Genomic DNA, 25636 nt, shown 5'->3' with positions numbered 1-25636 from the left:
GTGTGTGTGTGTGTGTGTGTTGTTGTGACGTCAAGTTACTCCATTCTCCGCTTGTAATTATGCCGAAGCTTCAAAGTTGTATTTATCATCTGAATTTGGAAATAAAAGTTTCATATTCTGAAAGCCAAGACTTTGTTTATTTAAAATCAAACAAAGCACCCGAACCCCGAAAACTATTTTTTTTACGCAAATCCACGTTTATTTTGAAATGAGCCGTTGCGACTTCCGACTGATTTCGATGGAGCGGGTCGCATATTGACTACTTAGCGAGAATCAACTCAGTGAACAACAGATACCAAGGATGCTGGCTGATGAAGGAGACGAAGTAAGCTAGGTAGCCAATGTAAGGCTTAGCAGTACAGATAAATGTGGGCTCACTATTTGGCAAGCAACCGGTCACAGTTGCCCTGTTTATCTCATGTCTTATAAAAGCTTATTCATGATTTATAAAGTGTTCACAACCTAATTAATAAATTACAAACTATTCGTGAACCCTTTATAAGGGTAGTCTTATTGTAAAGTGGTACCGAAACGTTTGTTCGCCACAGAGATTATTTTCTGCAATTATCCAAAAGCCAATGGAGAAATCCCATTTAGCTTTTCAATACTAACTTCCAGGTCGGCCTCCAACAACACGTCATCTCTTCACCGCTCTATTATGTGAGAACATGATGACGTGGATGAGGTTTAATAAACAGCGTGCTCAGAGGGTGCTTCATCTCCCATTAGCTTCCAGTAAAGCCTTCCCTCGCCTCTATGAGTAACTCGTATTCTGTTTGATCCTCCTCGGTGTTCCTCTAACAGGAAAACACTTCTGAGGACTCAGGCTTCTCTGCAGCACTTAATGTTCCCGTGTTTGACAGATATCGCTTCTGTCAGCTGTGAAGTTCCCCAAACTGAGACAGAGGAGTAGAGACTACTACATAAGATAAGAGATAAGATGGAACTTTATTTATCCCCAGAGGTGGGAAGTAGTGGAGTACAAATACTTTGTTACTGTACTTAAGTACATGTTTCTGGTATCAGTACTTTACTCCACTACTTATTTTTCTGATGACTTTTTACTTTCTACTTCTTACATGTTGAACACAAATACCTGTACTTTCTACTTCTTACATGTTGAACTCAAATACCTGTACTTTCTACTTCTTACATTTGAACTCAAATACCTGTACTTTCTACTTCTTACATGTTGAACCCAAATACCTGTACTTTCTACTTCTTACATGTTGAACTCAAATACCTGTACTTTCTACTTCTTACATGTTGAACACAAATACCTGTACTTTCTACTTCTTACATGTTGAACTCAAATACCTGTACTTTCTACTTCTTACATATTGAACTCAAATACCTGTACTTTCTACTTCTTACATGTTGAACACAAATACCTGTACTTTCTACTTCCTACACTTTGAACTCAAATACCTGTACTTTCTACTTCTTACATGTTGAACTCAAATACCTGTACTTTCTACTTCTTACATGTTGAACACAAATACCTGTACTTTCTACTTCTTACATGTTGAACTCAAATACCTGTACTTTCTACTTTTCACATGTTGAACTCAAATACCTGTACTTTCTACTTCTTACATGTTGAACTCAAATACCTGTACTTTCTACTTCTTACATGTTGAACACAAATACCTGTACTTTCTACTTCTCTCATGTTGAACTCAAATACCTGTACTTTCTACTTCTTACATGTTGAACACAAATACCTGTACTTTCTACTTCTCACATGTTGAACTCAAATACCTGTACATTCTACTTCTCACATGTTGAACTCAAACACCTGTACTTTCTACTTCTCTCATTTCCCAAACAGCTGGTTCCTTTAGTCTGAATGTGTGTTTGATGCGTGATCATTATTCTTTAGAGTCATTGCGTGCCTATTGATTTGAACACGATCCGTGTATCCATCATCTCCTGGTCTTCTCTAAAGAAGAGGGACCAATGGAAACGTTGTCATGTTGCCGTTGTTCAGCATGGAAACATTCATTAGCTAACAATGACATTATTGTTCTATTAATATAAAGGGAGGTCAGGTACTCTTTAAAGCAGCTGCTAGTTATGGGTACTTTTTACTGAAGTACATTTCAAAGCTCTTTACTTTGACTTGAGTAAAGAAGTTTAGTCAGTACTTCTACTTTCACCGGAGTATTTTTAAACACGAGTATCTGTACTTCTACCGGAGTAAAGGATGTGTGTACTTTTTCTCTGTTAACCCCTGTGGGGAAATGCAGGCGTTTATCGCAGCAACAGGGTCAGAGTGAAAAACAAGAATGAAAAAAAATTAAGATGAAATAGAATACAAATTAAAATACTAAGACTAAAGTAAAGTGATATAGTCATGCAAAAGAACTACCAAGGAAACAGGGCTGTTTATCCTGACAAACGTAACCTAACCTTATAGAGCTTAGACCTAATGAAACTGTGTGTGTTCGCACTTAGAAATGTAGTGTTTATTCAAAGCAAATGCAGTCAAATTTAAAATGGATTGGATTTTTTTTTAAGTGAATGTTCTTACAGCAATCTTGCTCATTTTCAGATTGTGTCTTCAAGCTTTATGGCACTTTTTTAAGTCGATTTAAAAGATAAATGAAATGTGTTTCATTTAAAACGTTACTTTTCTTGACAAACCTATTTCAACCCAACCTATAATATTTTTCCTTAAACCTAACCACGTAGTTTTGGCGCCTTAATCTAACATAACGTTAAGTATCAGCCCCTCCTAGTGCTAGAGTTTAAACCTAACCACACAGCGACTCCACCTAATGAATCTGTACGTGTTAGCACTGAGAAATGTAATGTTTATTCAAAGCAAATGCAGTCAAACTTAAAATGGTTTGGGTTTTTTGAAAAGTGGATGTTCTATTTTTCTGATTGTATCTTCAAGCTTTATTGCACTTTTTTAAGTCGCTTGGGACAAAAGCTCAAATAAATGTGTTTCATTTACAATGTTATCTATTTTAATCCAATTTATAATAATTTCCCTGAAACCTAACCACGTAGTTTGGGGCTATAATCTTGTACCTTTAATCTATGCTATCTTTAGTTTGTGTTTATGTCTTTTATTGGTAACTGCAGTGTTTCCGCCAGACCCTCCTGAGAGGGCGTCCACCTCGGGGTGGGGGGGGGGGGGTTGTTTTGAATTTTGACTTGAGCCGTCCCTTATAGATACTGTCTTTTTACGTTAGTGAGTTGATCATTTGGCTCGGTTCTCCTAAAGCGCCGGCTGTTTCGGCTCCCAAACGACGGCTCTTCATGTCACCACAGTTTACCACGGAGCCTCAGTTTCGCCGCTGCGAGGCTCCGGCGCTCGCAGTTCACGCGCGTGCTCCACTAGCACCCCCTGCTCATCGCGTCTAAATCGCGCACGTTCCGTGTTGTCCACCTTCGATGTCGGGGAAACGATCTTCAATACTCCGAAAAGAATGCCACCAGACTCCTTTGCCCCTCCAACAGAGGGATGTCCTTTTTCCTTTTCGTCATTTCAAGCAATAAAAACTCTCCATCTTCTCTCGAATTATTAATATTTGTGAACGACCTCGGCTTGCGTTCAGGGCGTCCCGAGCTGAATAAGGGCGTCAAATTACGGCAAGACGCCCCCTGGCGGAAACGCTGGGTAACTGTATTCTATGTAACATCAATGTCCTGTGAGATGTTTACTGTGAAGCACTTTGAACTGCACTTATTGTATGAAAGGTGCTATACAAATAAATATTCATCATCAGCTTTATTGAAGAGACTCTCGGTCCATTTTTAAAAGACATACAACACTCAAATATAAATTTAAAAAAGGCAGTTATTCCAATGTTTCCGCAGAGGTGACTGGTATCGTTCAGCACTGAGAAACGGATTTGACAGCAGCATAATGACAGAATATATATTATATACTATATTAACCTAACAAATCTTCAAGTAAAACCTAAAACAATAGCGATTATTTCGACATTGGATGTGTTGCTTCTAATGGGTGCCCCATCTGAAGCATCATAGTGGTCGTGATAACAACAACTGGATGATAATAGTTGAACCGAGTGGTGGAGAGAAAGCGGTGAAAGGGTCAGAGCGTGTCGAGCGTTTCTCCTGGTAATGTGTTGTAGGCCAGAGGATGATTTTGACATTTAACTCAATGCTGGGTGCAGGAGATGTGATGGAGCCTCAGGGTTTCATCATGAACACTTTGGCTTCTGTCCTGGCCTTTTACTGTTACAGTTACTCACTAAAAGGTCTGATAGGAATCAATATAACTGTCTTTATCTCGTACATACACTCTGATATCATCCAGTGCTAGAGTTTAAATGGTTATTGGATTAATTACAAATCCATGAACATAAATATTGTAAAATGCTTTGTTGGGTTCGAGAGTAACAGATTATATAGTATTACATAATCAAAATAAACAACCATAACCAGTTTACATTTATTACAACTGTTTCTATAGTGTACACAGCACACCTGAACAGCAGGAGAGGACTCTTTAAAGTAGAGACACTACATACTGATATACACCTGAACATCAGCAGGAGAGGACTCTTTAAAGTAGAGACACTACATACTGATATACACCTGAACATCAGCAGGAGAGGACTCTTTAAAGTAGAGACACTACATACTGATATACACCTGAACATCAGCAGGAGAGGACTCTTTAAAGTAGAGACACTACATACTGATATACACCTGAACATCAGCAGGAGAGGACTCTTTAAAGTAGAGACACTACATACTGATATACACCTGAACATCAGCAGGAGAGGACTCTTTAAAGTAGAGACACTAAGTACTGATATACACCTGAACATCAGCAGGAGAGGACTCTTTAAAGTAGAGACACTACATACTGATATACACCTGAACATCAGCAGGAGAGGACTCTTTAAAGTAGAGACACTACATACTGATATACACCTGAACATCAGCAGGAGAGGACTCTTTAAAGTAGAGACACTACATACTGATATACACCTGAACATCAGCAGGAGAGGACTCTTTAAAGTAGAGACACTACATACTGATATACACCTGAACATCAGCAGGAGAGGACTCTTTAAAGTAGAGACACTACATACTGATATACACCTGAACATCAGCAGGAGAGGACTCTTTAAAGTAGAGACACTACATACTGATACACACCTGAACATCAGCAGGAGAGGACTCTTTAAAGTAGAGACACTACATACTGATATACACCTGAACATCAGCAGGAAAGGACTCTTTAAAGTAGAGACACTACATACTGATATACACCTGAACATCAGCAGGAGAGGACTCTTTAAAGTAGAGACACTACATACTGATACACACCTGAACATCAGCAGGAGAGGACTCTTTAAAGTAGAGACACTACATACTGATATACACCTGAACATCAGCAGGAGAGGACTCTTTAAAGTAGAGACACTACGTACTGATATACACCTGAACATCAGCAGGAGAGGACTCTTTAAAGTAGAGACACTACATACTGATATACACCTGAACATCAGCAGGAGAGGACTCTTTAAAGTAGAGACACTACATACTGATATACACCTGAACATCAGCAGGAGAGGACTCTTTAAAGTAGAGACACTATATACTGATATACACCTGAACATCAGCAGGAGAGTACTCTTTAAAGTAGAGACACTACATACTGATATACACCTGAACATCAGCAGGAGAGGACTCTTTAAAGTATAGACACTACATACTGATATACACCTGAACATCAGCAGGAAAGGACTCTTTAAAGTAGAGACACTACATACTGATATACACCTGAACATCAGCAGGAGAGGACTCTTTAAAGTAGAGACACTACATACTGATATACACCTGAACATCAGCAGGAGAGGACTCTTTAAAGTAGAGACACTACATACTGATATACACCTGATCATCAGCAGGAGAGGACTCTTTAAAGTAGAGACACTACATACTGATATACACCTGAACATCAGCAGGAGAGAACTCTTTAAAGTAGAGACACTACATACTGATATACACCTGAACATCAGCAGGAGAGGACTCTTTAAAGTAGAGACACTACATACTGATATACACCTGAACATCAGCAGGAGAGGACTCTTTAAAGTAGAGACACTACATACTGATATACACCTGAACATCAGCAGGAGAGGACTCTTTAAAGTAGAGACATTACATACTGATATACACCTGAACATCAGCAGGAGAGAACTCTTTAAAGTAGAGACACTACATACTGATATACACCTGAACATCAGCAGGAGAGAACTCTTTAAAGTAGAGACACTACATACTGATATACACCTGAACATCAGCAGGAAAGGACTCTTTAAAGTAGAGACACTACATACTGATATACACCTGAACATCAGCAGGAGAGGACTCTTTAAAGTAGAGACACTACATACTGATATACACCTGAACATCAGCAGGAGAGGACTCTTTAAAGTAGAGACACTACATACTGATATACACCTGAACATCAGCAGGAGTGGACTCTTTAAAGTAGAGACACTACATACTGATATACACCTGAACATCAGCAGGAAAGGACTCTTTAAAGTAGAGACACTACATACTGATATACACCTGAACAGCAGCAGGAGTGGACTCTTTAAAGTAGAGACACTACATACTGATATACACCTGAACATCAGCAGGAAAGGACTCTTTAAAGTAGAGACACTACATACTGATATACACCTGAACATCAGCAGGAAAGGACTCTTTAAAGTAGAGACACTTAATAGATGATGTCAGAGTATTTCTCTTCCTGCCTCACGCTGCATAGCAACAAGCCGTCATGTGACCACTCCCTCTCGCACCCCCCTCCAGGGTCATAGACGCCAAATTAAAATCTCCTCTGGCTTTTTGTCCCAGGAAAAAGTACTTCGGTCTTTTTAATGCTGTTATAAAACTTAACCACAGATATGAGAGGAAAAATGCAGAAAATGAAAAAGCATTGTTTGTTTCTGAAGGGGTTGCTTTCATGTTTTCCCACCAACATTTATTTATTCATTTATTCCCTGCTACGCCGACTTGACGATTCTCCTCTTTGAAGTCCCTTTTCGTTCTCATTTGTCCTTCTGTTTTACCCCGTCCCTCCCCCTCTAGGCCTCTACTTCCTATTTCCCTGTGTATAACACGGAGTCATACGTGTGATTTTATACGAATGAGCTGGTTAGGTTTTGATCAATATTAATGCTCCCTTTGCTGGTAAGTAGAGGGCGGAGTATGAACATGCAGAGGGTGAAGGCTCTGGTTTGTCTGGCTTTTGTTCGAGCCAAACCCCCCCTCCTCCTGTGTCCTCAGCTGCGAATAATATTCCCCCGTGAGCTGTGTTTGTGCAGTGTGAATATATGTGTGTTGGAAAAAGAAACTGGGTCATGTTTACCTTGCGTTTGTAGGTGATGAGCAACACTTTCAACCTGCCTCTCTAACCCTTGTTATTCTCTGTGTCTTCCTTTTGAATTTGCAGTCACTGCAGCTGCACAATTAATAGAAATGTTAACAATATCGCATTATGGAGTAGTGCAATAACCAAATAACAGGATGCTAAATCTTTGTTACAAGCTGAATATGTGTTAAATACAAATTTGAATGAAGTATTTTGGAGCTACAAAGAAATCCCAGGCTATCAATAGCCGCTTTCACACCAAGTATTTTGCCGTACTTAGTGCCAGCACTTAGTTCCCAGTACTTAGTTCCCAGCACTTAGTACCCCCATGGAACTAAGTGCAGATCGCGTTCACACCGGAATAAGTTCCCTGAGGGAAGATTACGCAAATTAAGCCTCTGACGTCACTTCTTCTTCTTCTGCTTTGGGTTTACTGGCAGGCTGCAAACAACTTCACGGCGTATACTGCCACCCGAAGTCCCCGAGTAAATCGCCAGAACGCCGACACCTCCTCATCTCCACCGCTCCCATGTTTTCTTTTGTGTTGCCATAAGTTAATCTCTCTCCGTTGGTGTGCGGGGCGGGACGGAAAAAGTACGGGGGAAAGTACTCCAGTGTGAACGCGCCTAATCATATTGAATAGACTTAAAACACATTTTGATATATTTTTCACTGATAGATGGAATAAAATGCAAAATGATCACTTCCTCCTATATTATAATCGCTATATCAGTCAAAAATAGTTACAATAAGTTATTTTTACCAAATTGTGCAGCGCTACCAATCACCCCGAAGCGTTTACTTCCCCCTTATCTCTCCACACACCTCTTCCCTTATCCTCCACACCTCCATCCCTCTCTCCAGCCCCTCGGCGACAGCACTTACAATCCAGATTTACTGAGTGCTACGAGTGCTTCTCTCCCTCCCTTACACCCCTCTCTGTTGATCTTGAATGACAATCGAGTACAAAACAGGCCCCGGGTGGGCACCGCTTTAACATTTAGACTGAATTTGTAAAGTAAATAGAGAAGTGCAGGAATGAGTCAGCATGTAAGCATTTCCATGTCCCTTGTCTGGAAAGGCAATGGTTTTTTGAATGTGTTTTTGGTTGTTATAGCATGAAATAAGGTCTGAGGTTAACACAAGCTGAAGAGATTTTATTAGGGATCGACCGATATGGCTTTTTCAAGGCCGATACCGATTATTAGTAATAAAGGAGACCGATAACCGATATTTGGAACCGATATAGATTTGCAGTAAAATCAGAAAATGTTGGTGTCAAAATGTAGAATAACAGAACTTCTTTGAAATGCCTTTTTATGTTTAATGAACTTTTCAACATCTTAACACTGGTTTCCTCTCTGTGACCCTGAGTAAAGTAAATTAAGTAAAAATAAAAACTACTAAAACTTGTTCTGAACTTCTGATATTTGAGTCTCACTCATTTAGCAGTCCTAATTCAGCAGCACCAGATTGTGGTGCAGAAAGCAGAGTTGCTGCGAGGCTCCACTAGCAGCCGTCACAGCCCCAGTCGTCCCAGTGCGTCAGTTTCTCCGCTGCGAGACGCTACCCGCCCCCCCGGTCCCTTTGTAACTGGGAAACTGATATAATTGGATCATAAGATCGTGGTGTTTTTGCAACTTCGGCATAGGGGATTGGGATGTTTATTGAACTTCGGCTTTCAACTGATTTACCTTTGAAACACCGCTCACTGCTGCTGCTTGCCTCTGTCTGTGACTGCGTTCTTCACACCTGCCTGTAATCTGAGAAGGTCCCGCCTCTCTGGCTGTCTCCCGCCCGGAAAATCTTCAGTGTTGAATGACACTTCAGTAATAGCCTATCAGATAGCGCTGTGGGCGGGACATTGCTCGTGAACAGTGGTGACTGCAGCCAGAGAAACGGCCGCATCAGAGCCAAAGTTGTATCGGCAATTTGATTTTTTTTTTTAAAAAGGCAGATACCGATAATCTGTAAAATGCGAAATATCGGACTCGATAATCGGTCGACCCCTAATTTTTATTCTACGACATAAAATACATCAGTGAATACCCCACAAAAACTGTGGATGCAAACAAGTGTCTAAATGAGACGACTAAACGTCATCAACATTAGCCTCCTTTAGCTTAGCGGTGGTGAAGTCATGTCACCGTGCTGTAGTTCCTTTATAGCCCAACATTAGCCACTTTTAGCTTAGCGGTGGTGACGTCATGTGACCGTGCTGTAGTTCCTTTATAGCCCAACATTAGCCACCTTTAGCTTAGCGGTGGTGACGTCATGTCACCGTGCTGTAGTTCCTTTATAGCCCAACATTAGCCACTTTTAGCTTAGCGGTGGTGACGTCATGTGACCGTGCTGTAGTTCCTTTATAGTACAACATTAGCCACCTTTAGCTTAGCGGTGATGACGTCATGTCACCGTGCTGTAGTTCCTTTATAGCCCAACATTAGCCACTTTTAGCTTAGCGGTGGTGACGTCATGTGACCGTGCTGTAGTTCCTTTATAGTACAACATTAGCCACCTTTAGCTTAGCGGTGGTGTCGTGAAGTCATGTGACCGTGCTGTAGTTCCTTTATAGCCCAACATTAGCCACCTTTAGCTTAGCGGTGGTGACGTGAAGTCATGTGACCGTGCTGTAGTTCCTTTATAGCCCAACATTAGCCACCTTTAGCTTAGCGGTGGTGACGTGAAGTCATGTGACCGTGCTGTAGTTCCTTTATAGCCCAACATTAGCCACCTTTAGCTTAGCGGTGGTGTCGTGAAGTCATGTGACCGGTGCTGTAGTTCCTTTATAGCCCAACATTAGCCACCTTTAGCTTAGCGGTGGTGATGTGAAGTCATGTAACCGTGCTGTAGTTCCTTTATAGCCCAACATTAGCCACCTTTAGCTTAGCGGTGGTGTCGTGAAGTCATGTGACCGTGCTGTAGTTCCTTTATAGCCCAACATTAGCCACCTTTAGCTTAGCGGTGGTGACGTGAAGTCATGTGACCGTGCTGTAGTTCCTTTATAGCCCAACATTAGTCGCTTTTAGCTGTATCCTGCTGAACAAAACGTGTATCACAAAAACTATTGTTTGACAAAGAAATCATTTTCTGCAAAAATCACATGGATAAATCCCATTGATTTAGTTGAGGAAGCCCTTTGAAATGCTAACCTCCAGGTCAGCCTACAAAAATATGTCACCACTAAACCACTCTTTACACGTCCGTTTTGCGTCTTTGTGTTTATCCATGTACTGTCGGCATTCAGGGAAATTCAAGGCCGAGCTCTGCGTGTGTTTTGTGTTTACAGCCGGCCTCCATTGATTTCCTGCAGCATGAGATTCCATTAACCTTAAGCTCCGTGTGTTTCTGAAGTAATGAACGCAGTGAAGCTAATCCCATTGAAGGCGTCAGCTCAGGGTTAGAGTGAGATTACTGCAGCTTCAGATGAAAAAGGTTTAATGTTAAAGAAAAACGTCAGGATATAATTGATCCGGCTTAATCAGTGTGAAATGGCACAACAGCAGTTATTGGCCCTGCGCGTTAAATCCAACCTATTGGCTTGTGTGATCAATACCCGTAAGGCTGGTTATAGATCTGATCGATCGGGACATCCTGTGTGCGGTTAAATTAATGAAAACAGATAGATGAGATACGGCTGGCTCTGTCTTTATGTAATTTTTTACATTACCGTCAGGCCAGGCGTGGTATCAATCCAATCAGCTGTCACCATTATTTTAATATGTTTTCACCATTTGTTTGCTCTGTGCAGGGTAAAGCTTGACTGATGTGGCTCATTATTTGATTTGACTTTAAGCATATGGTTATACTTCGTATATGTGGCATATAAACAGCTGTATAAAACCATTCAATTCAGAAAAATCACATTTGTTTACATATACATGTAAGGCAAAGATAGCAGCTTATATTCACACCTCTATGATACAGGAATGGAAATGTATGATTTTTTTGTATTCCCTGATGACAGCTTGTCAGGATGGCTCAGTGTACATCAGTTAAGATGGCAAGTGTTAACACACACACACACACACACACACGTGCACATCTATAAGAACAGTGTGGGATTTAACTTTAAGCTACAAAGGAACTACAGCACGGTCACATGACTTCACGTCACCACCGCTAAGCTAAAGGTGGCTAATGTTGGACTATAAAGGAACTACAGCACGGTCACATGACTTCACGTCACCACCACTAAGGTAAAGGAGGCTAATGTTGGGCTATAAAGGAACTACAGCACGGTCACATGACTTCACCACCGCTAAGCTAACGGTGGCTAATGTTGGGCTATAAAGGAACTACAGCACGGTCACATGACTTCACGTCACCACCGCTAAGCTAAAGGCGGCTAATGTTGGGCTACAAAGGAACTACAGCACGGTCACATGACTTCACGTCACCACCGCTGAGCTATAGGCGGCTAATGTTGGACTATAAAGGAACTACAGCACGGTCACATGACTTCACGTCACCACCGCTAAGCTAAAGGTGGCTAATGTTGGGCTATAAAGGAACTACAGCACGGTCACATGACTTCACGTCACCACCGCTGAGCTATAGGCGGCTAATGTTGGGCTATAAAGGAACTACAGCACGGTCACATGACTTCACGTCACCATCGCTAAGCTAAAGGAGGCTAATGTTGGGCTATAAAGGAACTACAGCACGGTCACATGACTTCACATCACCACCGCTGAGCTATAGGCGGCTAATGTTGGACTAGAAAGGAACTACAGCACGGTCACATGAATTCACGTCACCACCGCTAAGCTAAAGGCGGCTAATGTTGGGCTATAAAGGAACTACAGCACGGTCACATGACTTCACGTCACCACCGCTAAGCTAAAGGCGGCTAATCTTGGGCTATAAAGGAACTACAGCAAAAAAAGTACTAAAATGCTGTCTAATTTTCGGATTTAGAAATCATTCCTGCTTCATTGAATGTGATTCAACTGTTCTTTGTTGTGATGGGGAGAGGAAGATCTTCACTCCACTAAGTGCACTTTTCAAATTGTTCTGTGTCATAAAAATCCTTGAAAAGCAGAACACATGTTAATATAAGAGGTTTTGGTAAAAAGATGAGCAGTGTGTGTCTTCATGTTGATCCAATCTCGTGTGTGTGTGTGTGTGTGTGTGTGTGTGTGTGTGTGTGTGTGTGTGTGTGTGTGTGTGTGTGTGTGTGTGTGTGTGTGTGTGTGTGTGTGTGTGTGTGTGTGTGTGTGTGTGTGTGTGTGTGTGTGTGTGTGTGTGTGTGTGTGTGTGTGTGTGTGTGTGTGTGTGTGTGTGTGTGTGTGTGTGTGTGTGTGTGTGTGTGTGTGTGTGTGTGTGTGTGTGTGTGTGTGTGTGTGTGTGTGTGTGTGTGTGTGTGTGTGTGTGTGTGTGTGTGTGTGTGGCCTAGCATTACTATACTTGTGGGGATCTACATCTGTTTACACAGTCACGTGTGGGGACTCGCCTCCCTTATGGGGACAAATTGGAGGTCCCCTTAAGGGGAATCATTAATGTTAGGGTGAAGACTTGGTTAGGGTAAGGGTTAGGCATGTGTTGGTTATGGTTAAGGTTAGGATAAGTCTCCAGGAAATGCATGTAAGTCAATGTAATGACCCCTGAAGTGATGTGTGTGTGGACAACAAAGCCCGAGGCATTTTAAAATCATCTCATTAAATTGCACTTATGCATCGTTCCAAATGCAAAAATAAGATCGCATAGAAAAAGCTATGAGATACAAAAAGCCTGCTCAATTTACTACATAATGGTGTGTGAGTCAGATACAGTAATGTTGGGTGTGAATCAGTGTTGAGTCCACAGGCAGATCGGAGGTGTGTCAGTGACTGCTATTCAGCTTTTAAAGGGACCCTATTGTGCTTTTTGGGGTTTTCCGTCGTGTTAAATTGGTATTTGTGCATTTAAATGGTCTGGAGAGGCTGAAATCTCAAAGATCCAGAGCTTAGTGACATCATTTTGTAACGCTTGGCTTCAATTGGCTAGCGCTCCAACACATTGTACGTGATAGAACTCTTTAAAGTAGAGAGACTACATACTGATATACACCTAAACATCAGCAGGAGAGGAATCTTTAAAGTAGAGACACTACATACTGATATACACCTGAACATCAGCAGGAGAGGACTCTTTAAAGTAGAGACACTACATACTGATATACACCTGAACATCAGCAGGAGAGGACTCTTTAAAGTAGAGACACTACATACTGATATACACCTGAACATCAGCAGGAGAGGACTCTTTAAAGTAGAGACACTACATACTGATATACACCTGAACATCAGCAGGAGAGGACTCTTTAAAGTAGAGACCCTACATACTGATATACACCAAAACATCAGCAGGAGAGGACTCTTTAAAGTAGAGACACTACATACTGATATACACCAAAACATCAGCAGGAGAGGACTCTTTAAAGTAGAGACCCTACATACTGATATACACCTGAACATCAGCAGGAGAGGACTCTTTAAAGTAGAGACACTACACACTGATATACACCTGAACATTAACAGGAGAGGACTCTTTAAAGTAGAGACACTACATACTGATATACACCTGAACATCAGCAGGAGAGGACTCTTTAAAGTAGAGACACTACATACTGATATACACCTGAACATCAGCAGGAGAGGACTCTTTAAAGTAGAGACACTACATACTGATATACACCTGAACATCAGCAGGAGAGGACTCTTTAAAGTAGAGACACTACACACTGATATACACCTGAACATTAACAGGAGAGGACTCTTTAAAGTAGAGACACTACATACTGATATACACCTGAACATCAGCAGGAGAGGACTCTTTAAAGTAGAGACACTACATACTGATATACACCTGAACATCAGCAGGAGAGGACTCTTTAAAGTAGAGACACTACATACTGATATACACCTGAACATCAGCAGGAGAGGACTCTTTAAAGTAGAGACACTACATACTGATATACACCTGAACATTAGCAGGAGAGGACTCTTTAAAGTAGAGACACTACATACTGATATACACCTGAACATCAGCAGGAGAGGACTCTTTAAAGTAGAGACACTACATACCGCTATACACCTGAACATCAGCAGGAGAGGACTCTTTAAAGTAGAGACACTACATACTGATATACACCAAAACATCAGCAGGAGTGGAATCTTTAAAGTAGAGACACTACATACTGATATACACCAAAACATCAGCAGGAGAGGACTCTTTAAAGTAGAGACACTACATACTGATATACACCTGAACATCAGCAGGAGAGGACTCTTTAAAGTAGAGACACTACATACTGATATACACCTGAACATCAGCAGGAGAGGACTCTTTAAAGTAGAGACACTACATACTGAAATACACCTGAACATCAGGAGGAGAGGACTCTTTAAAGTAGAGACACTACATACTGATATACACCTGAACATCAGCAGGAGAGGACTCTTTAAAGTAGAGACACTACATACTGATATACTACTGAACATCAGCAGGAGAGGACTCTTTAAAGTAGAGACACTACATACTGATATACACCTGAACATCAGCAGGAGAGGACTCTTTAAAGTAGAGACACTACATACTGATATACACCTGAACATCAGCAGGAGAGGACTCTTTAAAGTAGAGACACTACACACTGATATACACCTGAACATCAGCAGGAGAGGACTCTTTAAAGTAGAGACACTACATACTGATATACACCTGAACATCAGCAGGAGAGGACTCTTTAAAGTAGAGACACTACATACTGATATACACCTGAACATCAGCAGGAGAGGACTCTTTAAAGTGCACGTAATGCTAATATCAACCTGAAAATAGGCCTCTATAACACATAATTAACTGAGGCTATGGAAGATGGATGTTTCCTTTTTTACCATCTATCCTATAATTTCTCGCTTGTCGCCTCTATTCTCTCTAGCTCTTCCTCCCTCTCCTCTCATTCCACGCTCTCTCTCTCTCTCTCCTCATTTATCATCTCGGCTGAGAGGAGGCAGACAGGGATGAATGACTGAGGAAATTGAATTCCTCTTATCACCGCTGTGCTCCTGCAGTGAGCCGTGAATTTGCACGTCTGCTTCTTCCACACCTGTTTGTGCACACAGACACGGCACACAAACACAACTCTGCTGTGGATACCTGTGATTCCAGTATCTTCTTATGTTGACATGCATCTCTCTGTCTTTTTCTTTTCCAGTTGCAGAACGAGCAACAGGAAGAGTCTGATCCTGACCACCACCTCCCCCACGCTGCCTCGCCCTCACTCCCCTCTCCCCCTCCCCGGACACCTCGGTACGTGGAGTATCAACTCTAAGCTGTGACCTTTTAGCTATTCAATTACTGAGATATAGATAGATAGAATATAATAGAATAGAAATAGATAGAATATAATAGAATAGACAGAATAGATAGATAGAATAGAAATAGATAGAATATAATAGAATAGATAGATAGAATAGAAATAGATAGAATAGATAGAATAGACAGAATAGAATATAATAGAATAGACAGAATAGATAGATAGAATAGAAATAGATAGAATAGATAGAATAGACAGAATAGAAATAGATAGAATATAATAGAATAGACAGAATAGATAGATAGAATAGAAATAGATAGAATAGAAATAGATAGAATAGATAGAATAGACAGAATAGAATATAATAGAATAGACAGAATAGATAGATAGAATAGAAATAGATAGAATAGACAGAATAGAAATAGATAGAATATAATAGAATAGACAGAATAGATAGATAGAATAAGAATAGATATAATAGAATAGAAATAGATAGAATAGAAATAGTTAGGATGCCACCTGGGCGCCTCCCTAGGGAGGTGTTCCAGGCACGTCCAGCTGGGAAGAGACCAAGGGGTAGACCTAGGACCAGGTGGAGGGATTATATCTCTTCGCTGGCCTGGGAGCGCCTTGGGCTCCCCCAGTCAGAGCTGGTTGATGTCGCCAGGGAAAAGAAAGTTTGGGGCTCTCTGCTGGAACTGCTACCCCCGCGACCCGACCACGGATAAGCGGAAGAAGATGGATGGATGGATGGATGGAGAAATAGATAGAATAGAATAGATAGAATAGAATAGATAGATAGAAATTTAAATATAGATATGAAAGGCTAACTTTAAGTTTGATTCTAAAAGATTGATTGGAAAAATATATAATTTTTCTTAGAATGACAACCTGTTTCAAGTATGTACGGAAGAGAATTAGAGCCTCAAGTCAAAATATTTTTAGTTCTGAGATTAAAGTAAGAATGTCTCCAAATTCTGAGATTTTCCCCCAAAAATAGAATTCATTATTTCTCAAAATTCAGATTGTTTTACTAAAATTATTGAGTTATAATTATTTGATTATAATTTCTCTTAAAAGTAAATCGCCCTTTGGAAGTCCACCCCCTCCAAAGATGCTAAAAGGCAGCCCCTCGCTCAGGTTTTCTTTAGAGCTTTGAAATTTGAAAGTTATATCTAACATGTTCAGACGCACAGAAAAGCCTCTTGGAAGCCTGTCTTAAAACCAACAGGACGGTGGCCATTTTGAATTTGATGTGCAACTTTAGGATTGCATTTTTCATTATCTATGAAAAAAGCCCCTGATCAAATCTCGCAGCTCATCAATCAAAACACCCACATTACTGTCCAAAAGGAACAGGACACATGAAAAGCTTTGCCCTCCAAGCATTCATCGGTCAAAAAATCAATGCTAGGCCTTCAGTTCACATCAGTTTCACAGCCTTTCACCCCCCCCCCCAAACCCTACCCAATGATTATGGAAAGTCACACTGTTGTATTGAACCATTGAAGGTCTACTCTAAACTGTGCTTTGAATTAACTGCTGGATTAATCTTCTCAAATCTCCACATGTGTGTCCTGCTCTCTCTCGTGTCTCATCCTCTGTGTTACGTCTTTTTGTCCCAACAGGAAGCAGCCCTCTGGACAGCCCTCGAAACTTCTCCCCCAGCAACCCTGCACACTTCTCCTTCGCCTCCTCCAGAAGGTGACTGCTTTAAATCACTGCTGTAATGAGGTGGTTAGGACAGTTAGTCAACGATACCGAGTGTCAAGTAAGGAGGGATCTTCTTTAAGGTTTTATTACAACACAATGTGGAAACAGATGAGCATGACGGACGCATTTTTGTAAGACAGAAGTTAGCATCGCAAGGGCTCCCTTAAAAAAACAAACATTGACTAGACGAGGGAAACTGAATTGATAAATGTGAATACGTAACAATATTTAGACGGATGCTTTCATTATCAGTTAGCAGCGGTGTGGTTAATATTTTCAGAATTTTATACTGCCTTTTTAGAGAAAATCAAGTCATATATTTGATTAGAGTTGACTGATAATTAATTAGTTTTCCTAAAATCTGATGTATTTACATTAAAACACTCCTTTGACACTTATAACATTACTTTGCAAGGTACGCACAACCAAAATAATTTCCAACACTGTTTTCTGTGCTCCAAAAATATTTGTTTATTCACTGTTTCCTCGTTGGTTTGGAGCGGCACTTGAACCCTCCACACGAAGCAAAGTGAGACGAAGTGGGGTTCAGTAGTTTTTTTAATTTGCTTATACATGTTTAGTTTATTTGTTTAAAGTGTTGTGGTCAGTCCCCATCGATCAACTGCTACAAAGAACTGTAAATGGAGCAGCTTTAGCCAACATTGCTCATTTCCAGCTGTTGTCCCCGGCCAGATGATAATAGACACCTTTTTAAAATCACATCAACAGCATTAGTTATAAAGACAAGTAGATAGAGGCGAAAGGATACAAGAGAACAATGAAATGCAAACACACGTTACTACATACATGTCACATATAGCACATCACAATCACACAACAGAAACCAGGGGTCTCAACATGTATCACACACGCCATATCCAGTTTCTCAGTGAAGCATGTCAAGATGCTGATTAGACAGCATGATTATTGCACAGGTGTGCCTTAGGCTGGCCACAATAAAAGGCCACTCTGAAACGTGCAGTTTTGCTTTATTGGGGGGGTCTGGCGGGGTCCGAAAACCAGTCAGTATCTGGTGTGAGGGGTAGGGTTAGGGTAATGTTGTGAATCGTGTGGCCCATGGTGGTGGTGGGATTATGGTATGGGCAGGCGTATGTTATGGACGACGAACACAGGCCACTCGATTCACAACATTACCCTAACCCTAACCCTACCCCTCACACCAGATACTGACTGGTTTTCGGACCCCCCCAGACCCCCCCAATAAAGCAAAACTGCACGTTTCAGAGTGGCCTTTTATTGTGGCCAGCCTAAGGCACACCTGTGCAATAATCATGCTGTCTAATCAGCATCTTGATATGCCACACCTGTGAGGTGGGATGGATTATCTCGGCAAAGGAGAAGTGCTCACTATCACAGATCTTTTCAGATTTGTGAACAATATTTGAGAGAAATGGTTATTTTGTGTTTATAGAACATGTTTTAGATCTTTGAGTTCATCTCATGAAAAATGGGAGCAAAAACAAAAGTGTTGCGTTTATATTTTTGTTCAGTGTTTGTATGTCTTTGATTTGAGTGGGTAGAGAGTTCCAGCTTTGTATCACTGTGACGGAGAATGGTAACTGACCAAAAGTACTCTTCCTGAATGGGACTGATAGGTGTTAACTCCCACTTGTTTTTGTGCCTGAGCGGTGGGACAGAAAGTGAGACAGACGAGAGGAGACAGGCAGAAGTGAAGTCAGTGTGAGACACGCAGAGAATAAGTGAGCATCAGAGAGGAGGTGTTGTTGTGTTCGAGGTCTCTCACATCCTGGACAGCAGGCTCCTGCAGCTCCTCACAGTGAAACAGGCTGACTCATGTTCAACGGGCTTTACACTCACTGTGTGTCTGTGTTTACTCAAGCTGCTCTGCTGACACGGTGTGTTCGAGTGAGTGTGTGAGTGTGTGTAGACTGTTGGACATGAAAGTGCATCTGTTCCTATGAGGTGAACATTTGAGTTGTATAGTAACTGGGAATGCTCAAAAAATGTAAGAACATTATCAAAATGAATCCTTCTGTCAACCCAATACTAAAACTCAAGGCCCGGGGGCCAAATCAGGCCCTTGGTGGATTTAATTTCGGCCCGCAGGATAATTTCTAATTCCTATTAGATCTGGCCCGCCGGTATATTGCACGCACACCTTCCCTCCATCCTGAGGGTCTCCTCCGCTCAGAGCCTGAGCCCAAACATTGATGACCTTGCTCCCAAGATGAGATGCCAAGTATCTTAGCTAGCATCACAGAGCAGCACACTGAGTTTAATGGATGTTTCCTTCTGCACTTTCTCTCAGGACAACAGGGCATGTTTGGTTTTCTCTTTGAGGGGAATAGTTTTTAGAAGCTGTTGTTGGCCTGTGGAAAAATGTACTCATAAGAAATGACTCTGGAAAAGCTGCAGATAGAGCCATAAGAAATGAATAGAACTGATTATTTAATGTTTAATGTTGTTTTTATAGGCAATCATTTAAGCTTTGTTAGTTCCAGGTTTAATATGTGCAATAAGTTCATTTCAATAAGTTCTGCAATAAATATTGAACCAGTCCGGCCCTCCACTAGTACCCATTTTTTAATTTTGGCCCACTGTGTATTTGAGTTTGACCCCCCTGGTCTTCAGTACTTCATATGTTTTGTTTGTAAAAAGCTACATTTGGGAAGTAACTAGTGATTAGTTTTCATATAAATGTAGTAAAAAGTACAATATTTCCTTTTGAGACTCTGAGTAGAGTACAAGTATAAGATTGCACTGAAAAAGAATAGTCAAAGGAAGTACAAGTACCTCAAATGTTTACTTAAGTACAGTGCTTGAATAAACATACAGTCTACCCTAGTATGAATGCATAAGCAATAACTTTCACTGTCACAGGTTCTTTAGGCAGAGGGGAAAAGGACCAATCAGACCTCTCTCCCCTCAGTGTTTAGATCGTAAATCCCGTCTTCATTTATCAAAACGTCTGTCACTGCGATCGAGGCACACAGAATGAGTTATCATCCCTTTTAAGAAAAGCCCCTGGGACAAATGTTATAAGTCAATGGTCTGCTGAAAGTCATATTTCATGTGCAGCTGACATAGAGATGTGTCTACTGTTTTTACGGATCATATTAAAATGAATCCAAGAAAGCCAAGCTAATATATTCTGGATTGAATGGCAACGTGTGTGCATTCGTTTGAAAGTGTTGTTATATTTGTGTTTTCTGCAGAGCGGACGGACGGCGGTGGTCTTTAGCATCTTTGCCTTCTTCTGGATATGGCACCAACACTCCCAGCTCAACGGTAAATATCTTCACTTCCCATCACATAAATACTTGATTTCAAAACAGGGGTACTTATGCATTAATGCTGTGGACATCATCACTGTACCCTGTATGCCAAGGCAGGTCTGCCATCACTTACTGTAAAGAGGCTCAGTCATTGGTACACATTTATTTATAAAGCTTTGTTGGGTAAACTCCCGTATTACATCTGCTCTCTGATAACACAGAGAGTTGCAAGCAGCTATTGTCTGAGATCGCATGATGTAGTATTGTTATGGCGCATTTCCACTGCAGCGGGGTAGCCCCGTTTAAGCGTCCCTAAGCGTCCTCGCTCTGGCCTCGGGCTGCCTCGCTGGCCGTCCGAGGCCGTGGCGCATTTCCATTACAGTTTAGGACCTGGGGTAGCAACGCAGTGTAGGCGGGGCGATCGGCTTTGTTTTTGTTCACATTTCGAGTTGTTCCGTCGAGCTCCCGCTGGATTTGATCATCCCCAATGAGATGTAGGAACGTCGTCACCTCCTCGGTCGACCACGGTGTGCTTTTCTTATTAGAAGTAGCCATTTTTGTAGCTCCTCCGTTTACAAAATGCTGTTTATAAAAATGCTGCAAGCATGCTTCTAGATATATATGCGACGCTAGGGATGAACTCGCGCGCGATCTTGTGACGATTCTGACCAATCAGCAGTCGAGAGTGTTGACGTCACTAGTTCAGCCCTGGCCCTGGTCTGATAGAACCACGATTTTATGGGGCCGGAAAAAGAGGGAAAAAGTACCCGCTAGCCGGTACTAGGCTATATGGAAAGGCCACCAAAAACTGGCCTGGCCGCTTGAGGACGGTTAAGGACGCTTAAACGGGGCTACCCGCTGCAGTGGAAATGCGCCATTAGATGTGCCAAGAGCAAGGACAGCTTAGGTAAGACAGCTTTTATGTGCGCAGCTCCACTTGCTTGGAACAGTCTTCAGCAATAATTGAAACTGAGCAATCTCATTCCTCTGCATGTTTTTAAAGCTAGGCTAAATGAAATGCTCGTTGATACTATGGCCACTTGTAAATGTCTAACTATGTAAATGTATCCTGTAAATATAATGTATGATGTCCTTTATTGTTTTATGTTTCATGTGGAACCTATATGCTGCAGGTCTCCCTTGAAAAAGAGATCTATGATCTCAATGGGACCAATCTGGTTAAATAAAGGTTTGAAATGAAATGAAATCATCAAAAATGTACCCATGCTATGTGTGAAAAAGAAACATACCAAAACATTTGTAAATTGCTATTGGAGCCTTTCTATATTTGCAAAAAGCCGCCTTTAAACCCGAGTCCGTTGAGGATGGAAACTAGAAATCGTAGCTACAAGTAATAAACATTTTAAATTCTTAGCAACAACTAATCAAACAGTTACTATAGATTCTAAAAGTTGATATTGTTAGCTGAAAGTATTGTAAACCATTCAATTGTTAATAATAATAATACATTTTATTTATAAGCGCACTTTTCATTTGCGTTAACAAAACTCAAAGTGCTATAAAAAGGGTGAAACAAAACAACAAAAACAATTAAAACAACAGAATAAAAGCAGTGTCATTTATGCCGGCATGGCATAATGTGGGGGTTTTAAAAATCTAGTTAAAGGCTATTCTAAAAATATGTGTTTTTAGGCCTTTTTTTAAAGCATCCCCAGTCTGTGGTGTCCTCAGCTGGTTTGGGACGGCACTCCACAGTCTGTGTTGTCCTCAGCTGGTTTGGGACGGCACTCCACAGTCTGTGGTGTCCTCAGCTGGTTTGGGACGGCACTCCACAGTCTGTGGTGTCCTCAGCCGGTTTGGGACGGCACTCCCCAGTCTGTGGTGTCCTCAGCTGGTTTGGGACGGCACTCCACAGTCTGTGTTGTCCTCAGCCGGTTTGGGACGGCACTCCACAGTCTGTGGTGTCCTCAGCCGGTTTGGGACGGCACTCCACAGTCTGTGGTGTCCTCAGCTGGTTTGGGACGGCACTCCACAGTCTGTGGTGTCCTCAGCTGGTTTGGGACGGCACTCCACAGTCTGTGTTGTCCTCAGCTGGTTTGGGACGGCACTCCACAGTCTGTGGTGTCCTCAGCTGGTTTGGGACGGCACTCCACAGTCTGTGGTGTCCTCAGCTGGTTTGGGACGGCACTCCACAGTCTGTGGTGTCCTCAGCTGGTTTGGGACGGCACTCCCCAGTCTGTGGTGTCCTCAGCTGGTTTGGGACGGCACTCCCCAGTCTGTGGTGTCCTCAGCTGGTTTGGGACGGCACTCCACAGTCTGTGGTGTCCTCAGCTGGTTGTTACGGCACTCCACCAGTCTGTGGTGTCCTCAGCTGGTTGGGACGGCACTCCACAGTCTGTGGTGTCCTCAGCTGGTTTGGGACGGCACTCCCAGTCTGTGGTGTCCTCAGCTGGTTTGGGACGGCACTCCCAGTCTGTTGTGTCCTCAGCTGGTTGGGACGGCACTCCACAGTCTGTGGTGTCCTCAGCTGGTTGGGACGGCACTCCACAGTCTGTGGTGTCCTCAGCTGGTTTGGGACGGCACTCCACAGTCTGTGGTGTCCTCAGCTGGTTTGGGACGGCACTCCCCCAGTCTGTGGTGTCCTCAGCTGGTTTGGGACGGCACTCCCACAGTCTGTGGTGTCCTCAGCTGGTTTGGGAGGGCACTCCACAGTCTGTGGTGTCCTCAGCTGGTTTGGGACGGCACTCCACAGTCTGTGGTGTCCTCAGCTGGTTTGGGACAGCACTCCACAGTCTGTGGTGTCCTCAGCTGGTTTGGGACGGCACTCCACAGTCTGTGGTGTCCTCAGCCGGTTTGGGACGGCACTCCACAGTCTCGGAGCAGAAGGCTCGGTCTCCCATGGTTTTCAGTTTTGTCCTTGGTGGGAAGAGGAGGTTTGCCTTTTCAGAACGTAGGTTCCTCGTGGAGGTTTGTGGGGGTGAGCAATTCCTTGATGTAGGAGGGAGAATTTCCATATATGCACTGATGAGTGAAGAGGGTGATTTTGTAGTCAATCCTGAGTGAGACCGGGAGCCAGTGCAGTGATTTGAGGATGGGTGTGATGTGTTCGTACTTCCGTGCTCTCATCAGGATCCTAGCAGCACTGTTCTGGATGTATTGCAGCTTCTGGATGTTCTTGCTAGGAATCCCAATGAGAAGTGCGTTACAGTAGTCCAGCCTGGAGGAGACAAAGGCGTGGACAAGTTAGCTTAAAGTAGGCTAATAAAACATTAGCGAAAAAAGTTAGCTAAAAGTTACAAAGCCATATACATAGTTACTAACATAATGAAACAGTTGGAATAGTTTGCTTTATAAATAGCAGTTAAACGAGCTAAATAATTAAACCATTGAAATAGTTAGCTAAAATAATACTATGTTTTTAATAGTGGGCTAAAAGTAATAAAATGTAACTTAAAGGTAACGAACAAACAGTTGATATTGTTAGCTAAAAGTATCGAGAGAGACCCTTACAATTGTTAGCTTAAAGTATCATACCTGCCAACCGCTTTTGACATGTTTCTACCACGTACCGATTTAGCTGGCTTTCCCTACCGATTTTCAATCTTCCCAAACTATAACAAATAAAAATGACACTATAGACACTGGACTCGACTTTTGGCGGACACCGTTTGCAGCGTGTCTGTGATCGCATCATACAAACAATCCTCTGTGTTTCTGAAAGAGAAACAACGTGCAGAGGAAAGGCAGCGTTACCCCCGGGGCTGATGGGTAATCACTCCCAAATGAGTTTAAGGAGGCATTTGAGTCCTGCAGGGTTTCCCCGTTAATATCAGTGTCTCGAAAACACATGTTGGCGACTGAAAGACATCCAGTGTTTGGTCTTTTCCTGAAGCATCCTTCACCTACAGTGTCTCAACTGAAAGAGGACCACAAACACAAAATATAATACAATTTTGAGATTTGGGGATATTTATCTCCTATTCTTTCACTTGTTCTGACATTTTCAACACCAAACATGTCGTTAATGTCTCTGTTTAGTTAACTACAGCAATCTGAAAGCCTGTACATTATTTATATCACACTTTATAAGTAGAAAAATGCAGGAAATGACTTTTTTAATGCAGTATTTTGGCGCAACAAAGATATTTCGCTACCTTTGACTCTAATATGTCAACATGAAACAAGAATATGAACCTGACTTTATCCAATGTTCACACAAGAGTTCTACATCCTGACACATCCTTCATCTACACTGTCTCAACTGAAAGAGGACCAGAAACACATTACAAATATAATATCATGTGGAGACTTTGGGATATTTATCTCCCATTCTTTTACTTTTCGGGCATTTTACAGACCAGACAAGTCGTTGATGTCACTGTTTACCAAACTACCACTTTTTCTGAAAAATGCATAAAATTATGCAATATATGTTAAATGCATGGTTTATACATGTAATTACTGGGGTTCCATTTCTTCTGATTACCTAATTTGGGCGTGCACATTTGCTGCGCGCAAACCTACCTCTTTTGGATTTGGAAAGGTTGGCATGTATGAAGTATGCTAATAAAACAGAAGAACATTTTAGTTAAAAAAAGACACATTAGAAATCGGACATCATAGAAGTAGTTGGTTACTTAATTAACCTAAAAGTAACAAACCGTTTCTAAGGTTAGCTTAAAGTAAGCTAGCTTCTAACTAGGTGCAGTAGCAGTGGTACAAACACAAGTCACCTTGAGCTTAAACATGGACAATTCACTGGTATTTAACCATTTACATACATTTGGTCGTTTTAGAGAACTCAATATCACCCTTGCAATCCTATACTTATAACGCTCACATCACATCTAAACGTGATGTTTCTCCAGCATGTCGTCACTTCTCTGTCTCTTCCTCCTGTCTTCTGATGTCTTGTTGCGTAACATCAGGCCTGGAAGGTCAGAGGATGAAAGGGAAGTACCGGCCGCTGGGATGAGAGGAGCTTTGGAAACATGGAGAGGAGACTCTGGCATGAGATGGATT

The 25636-nt window shown here is 41.8% G+C and overlaps 1 protein-coding gene across 1 annotated transcript in view; it reads left to right on the top strand.

Moving 5' to 3' along the window:
- Positions 1-25636, top strand: part of LOC117543148 (microtubule-associated serine/threonine-protein kinase 1-like) — a gene marked incomplete at its 5' end in the record, with an annotated part of 84967 nt that overhangs the window by 15545 nt on the left and 43786 nt on the right. Inside the window, 3 exon segments of the mRNA XM_034211241.1 lie at positions 15582-15676; positions 17312-17387; positions 20594-20666. Of these exon segments, the coding sequence (XP_034067132.1) occupies positions 15582-15676; positions 17312-17387; positions 20594-20666 (244 nt within the window).

This window comes from Gymnodraco acuticeps, unplaced genomic scaffold, assembly GCF_902827175.1.
Source record: "Gymnodraco acuticeps unplaced genomic scaffold, fGymAcu1.1, whole genome shotgun sequence".
Lineage (NCBI taxonomy): Eukaryota > Metazoa > Chordata > Actinopteri > Perciformes > Bathydraconidae > Gymnodraco > Gymnodraco acuticeps.
The sequence above is the reverse complement of the archived record's forward strand: the minus strand, read 5'-3'. Positions and strand labels throughout refer to the sequence as shown.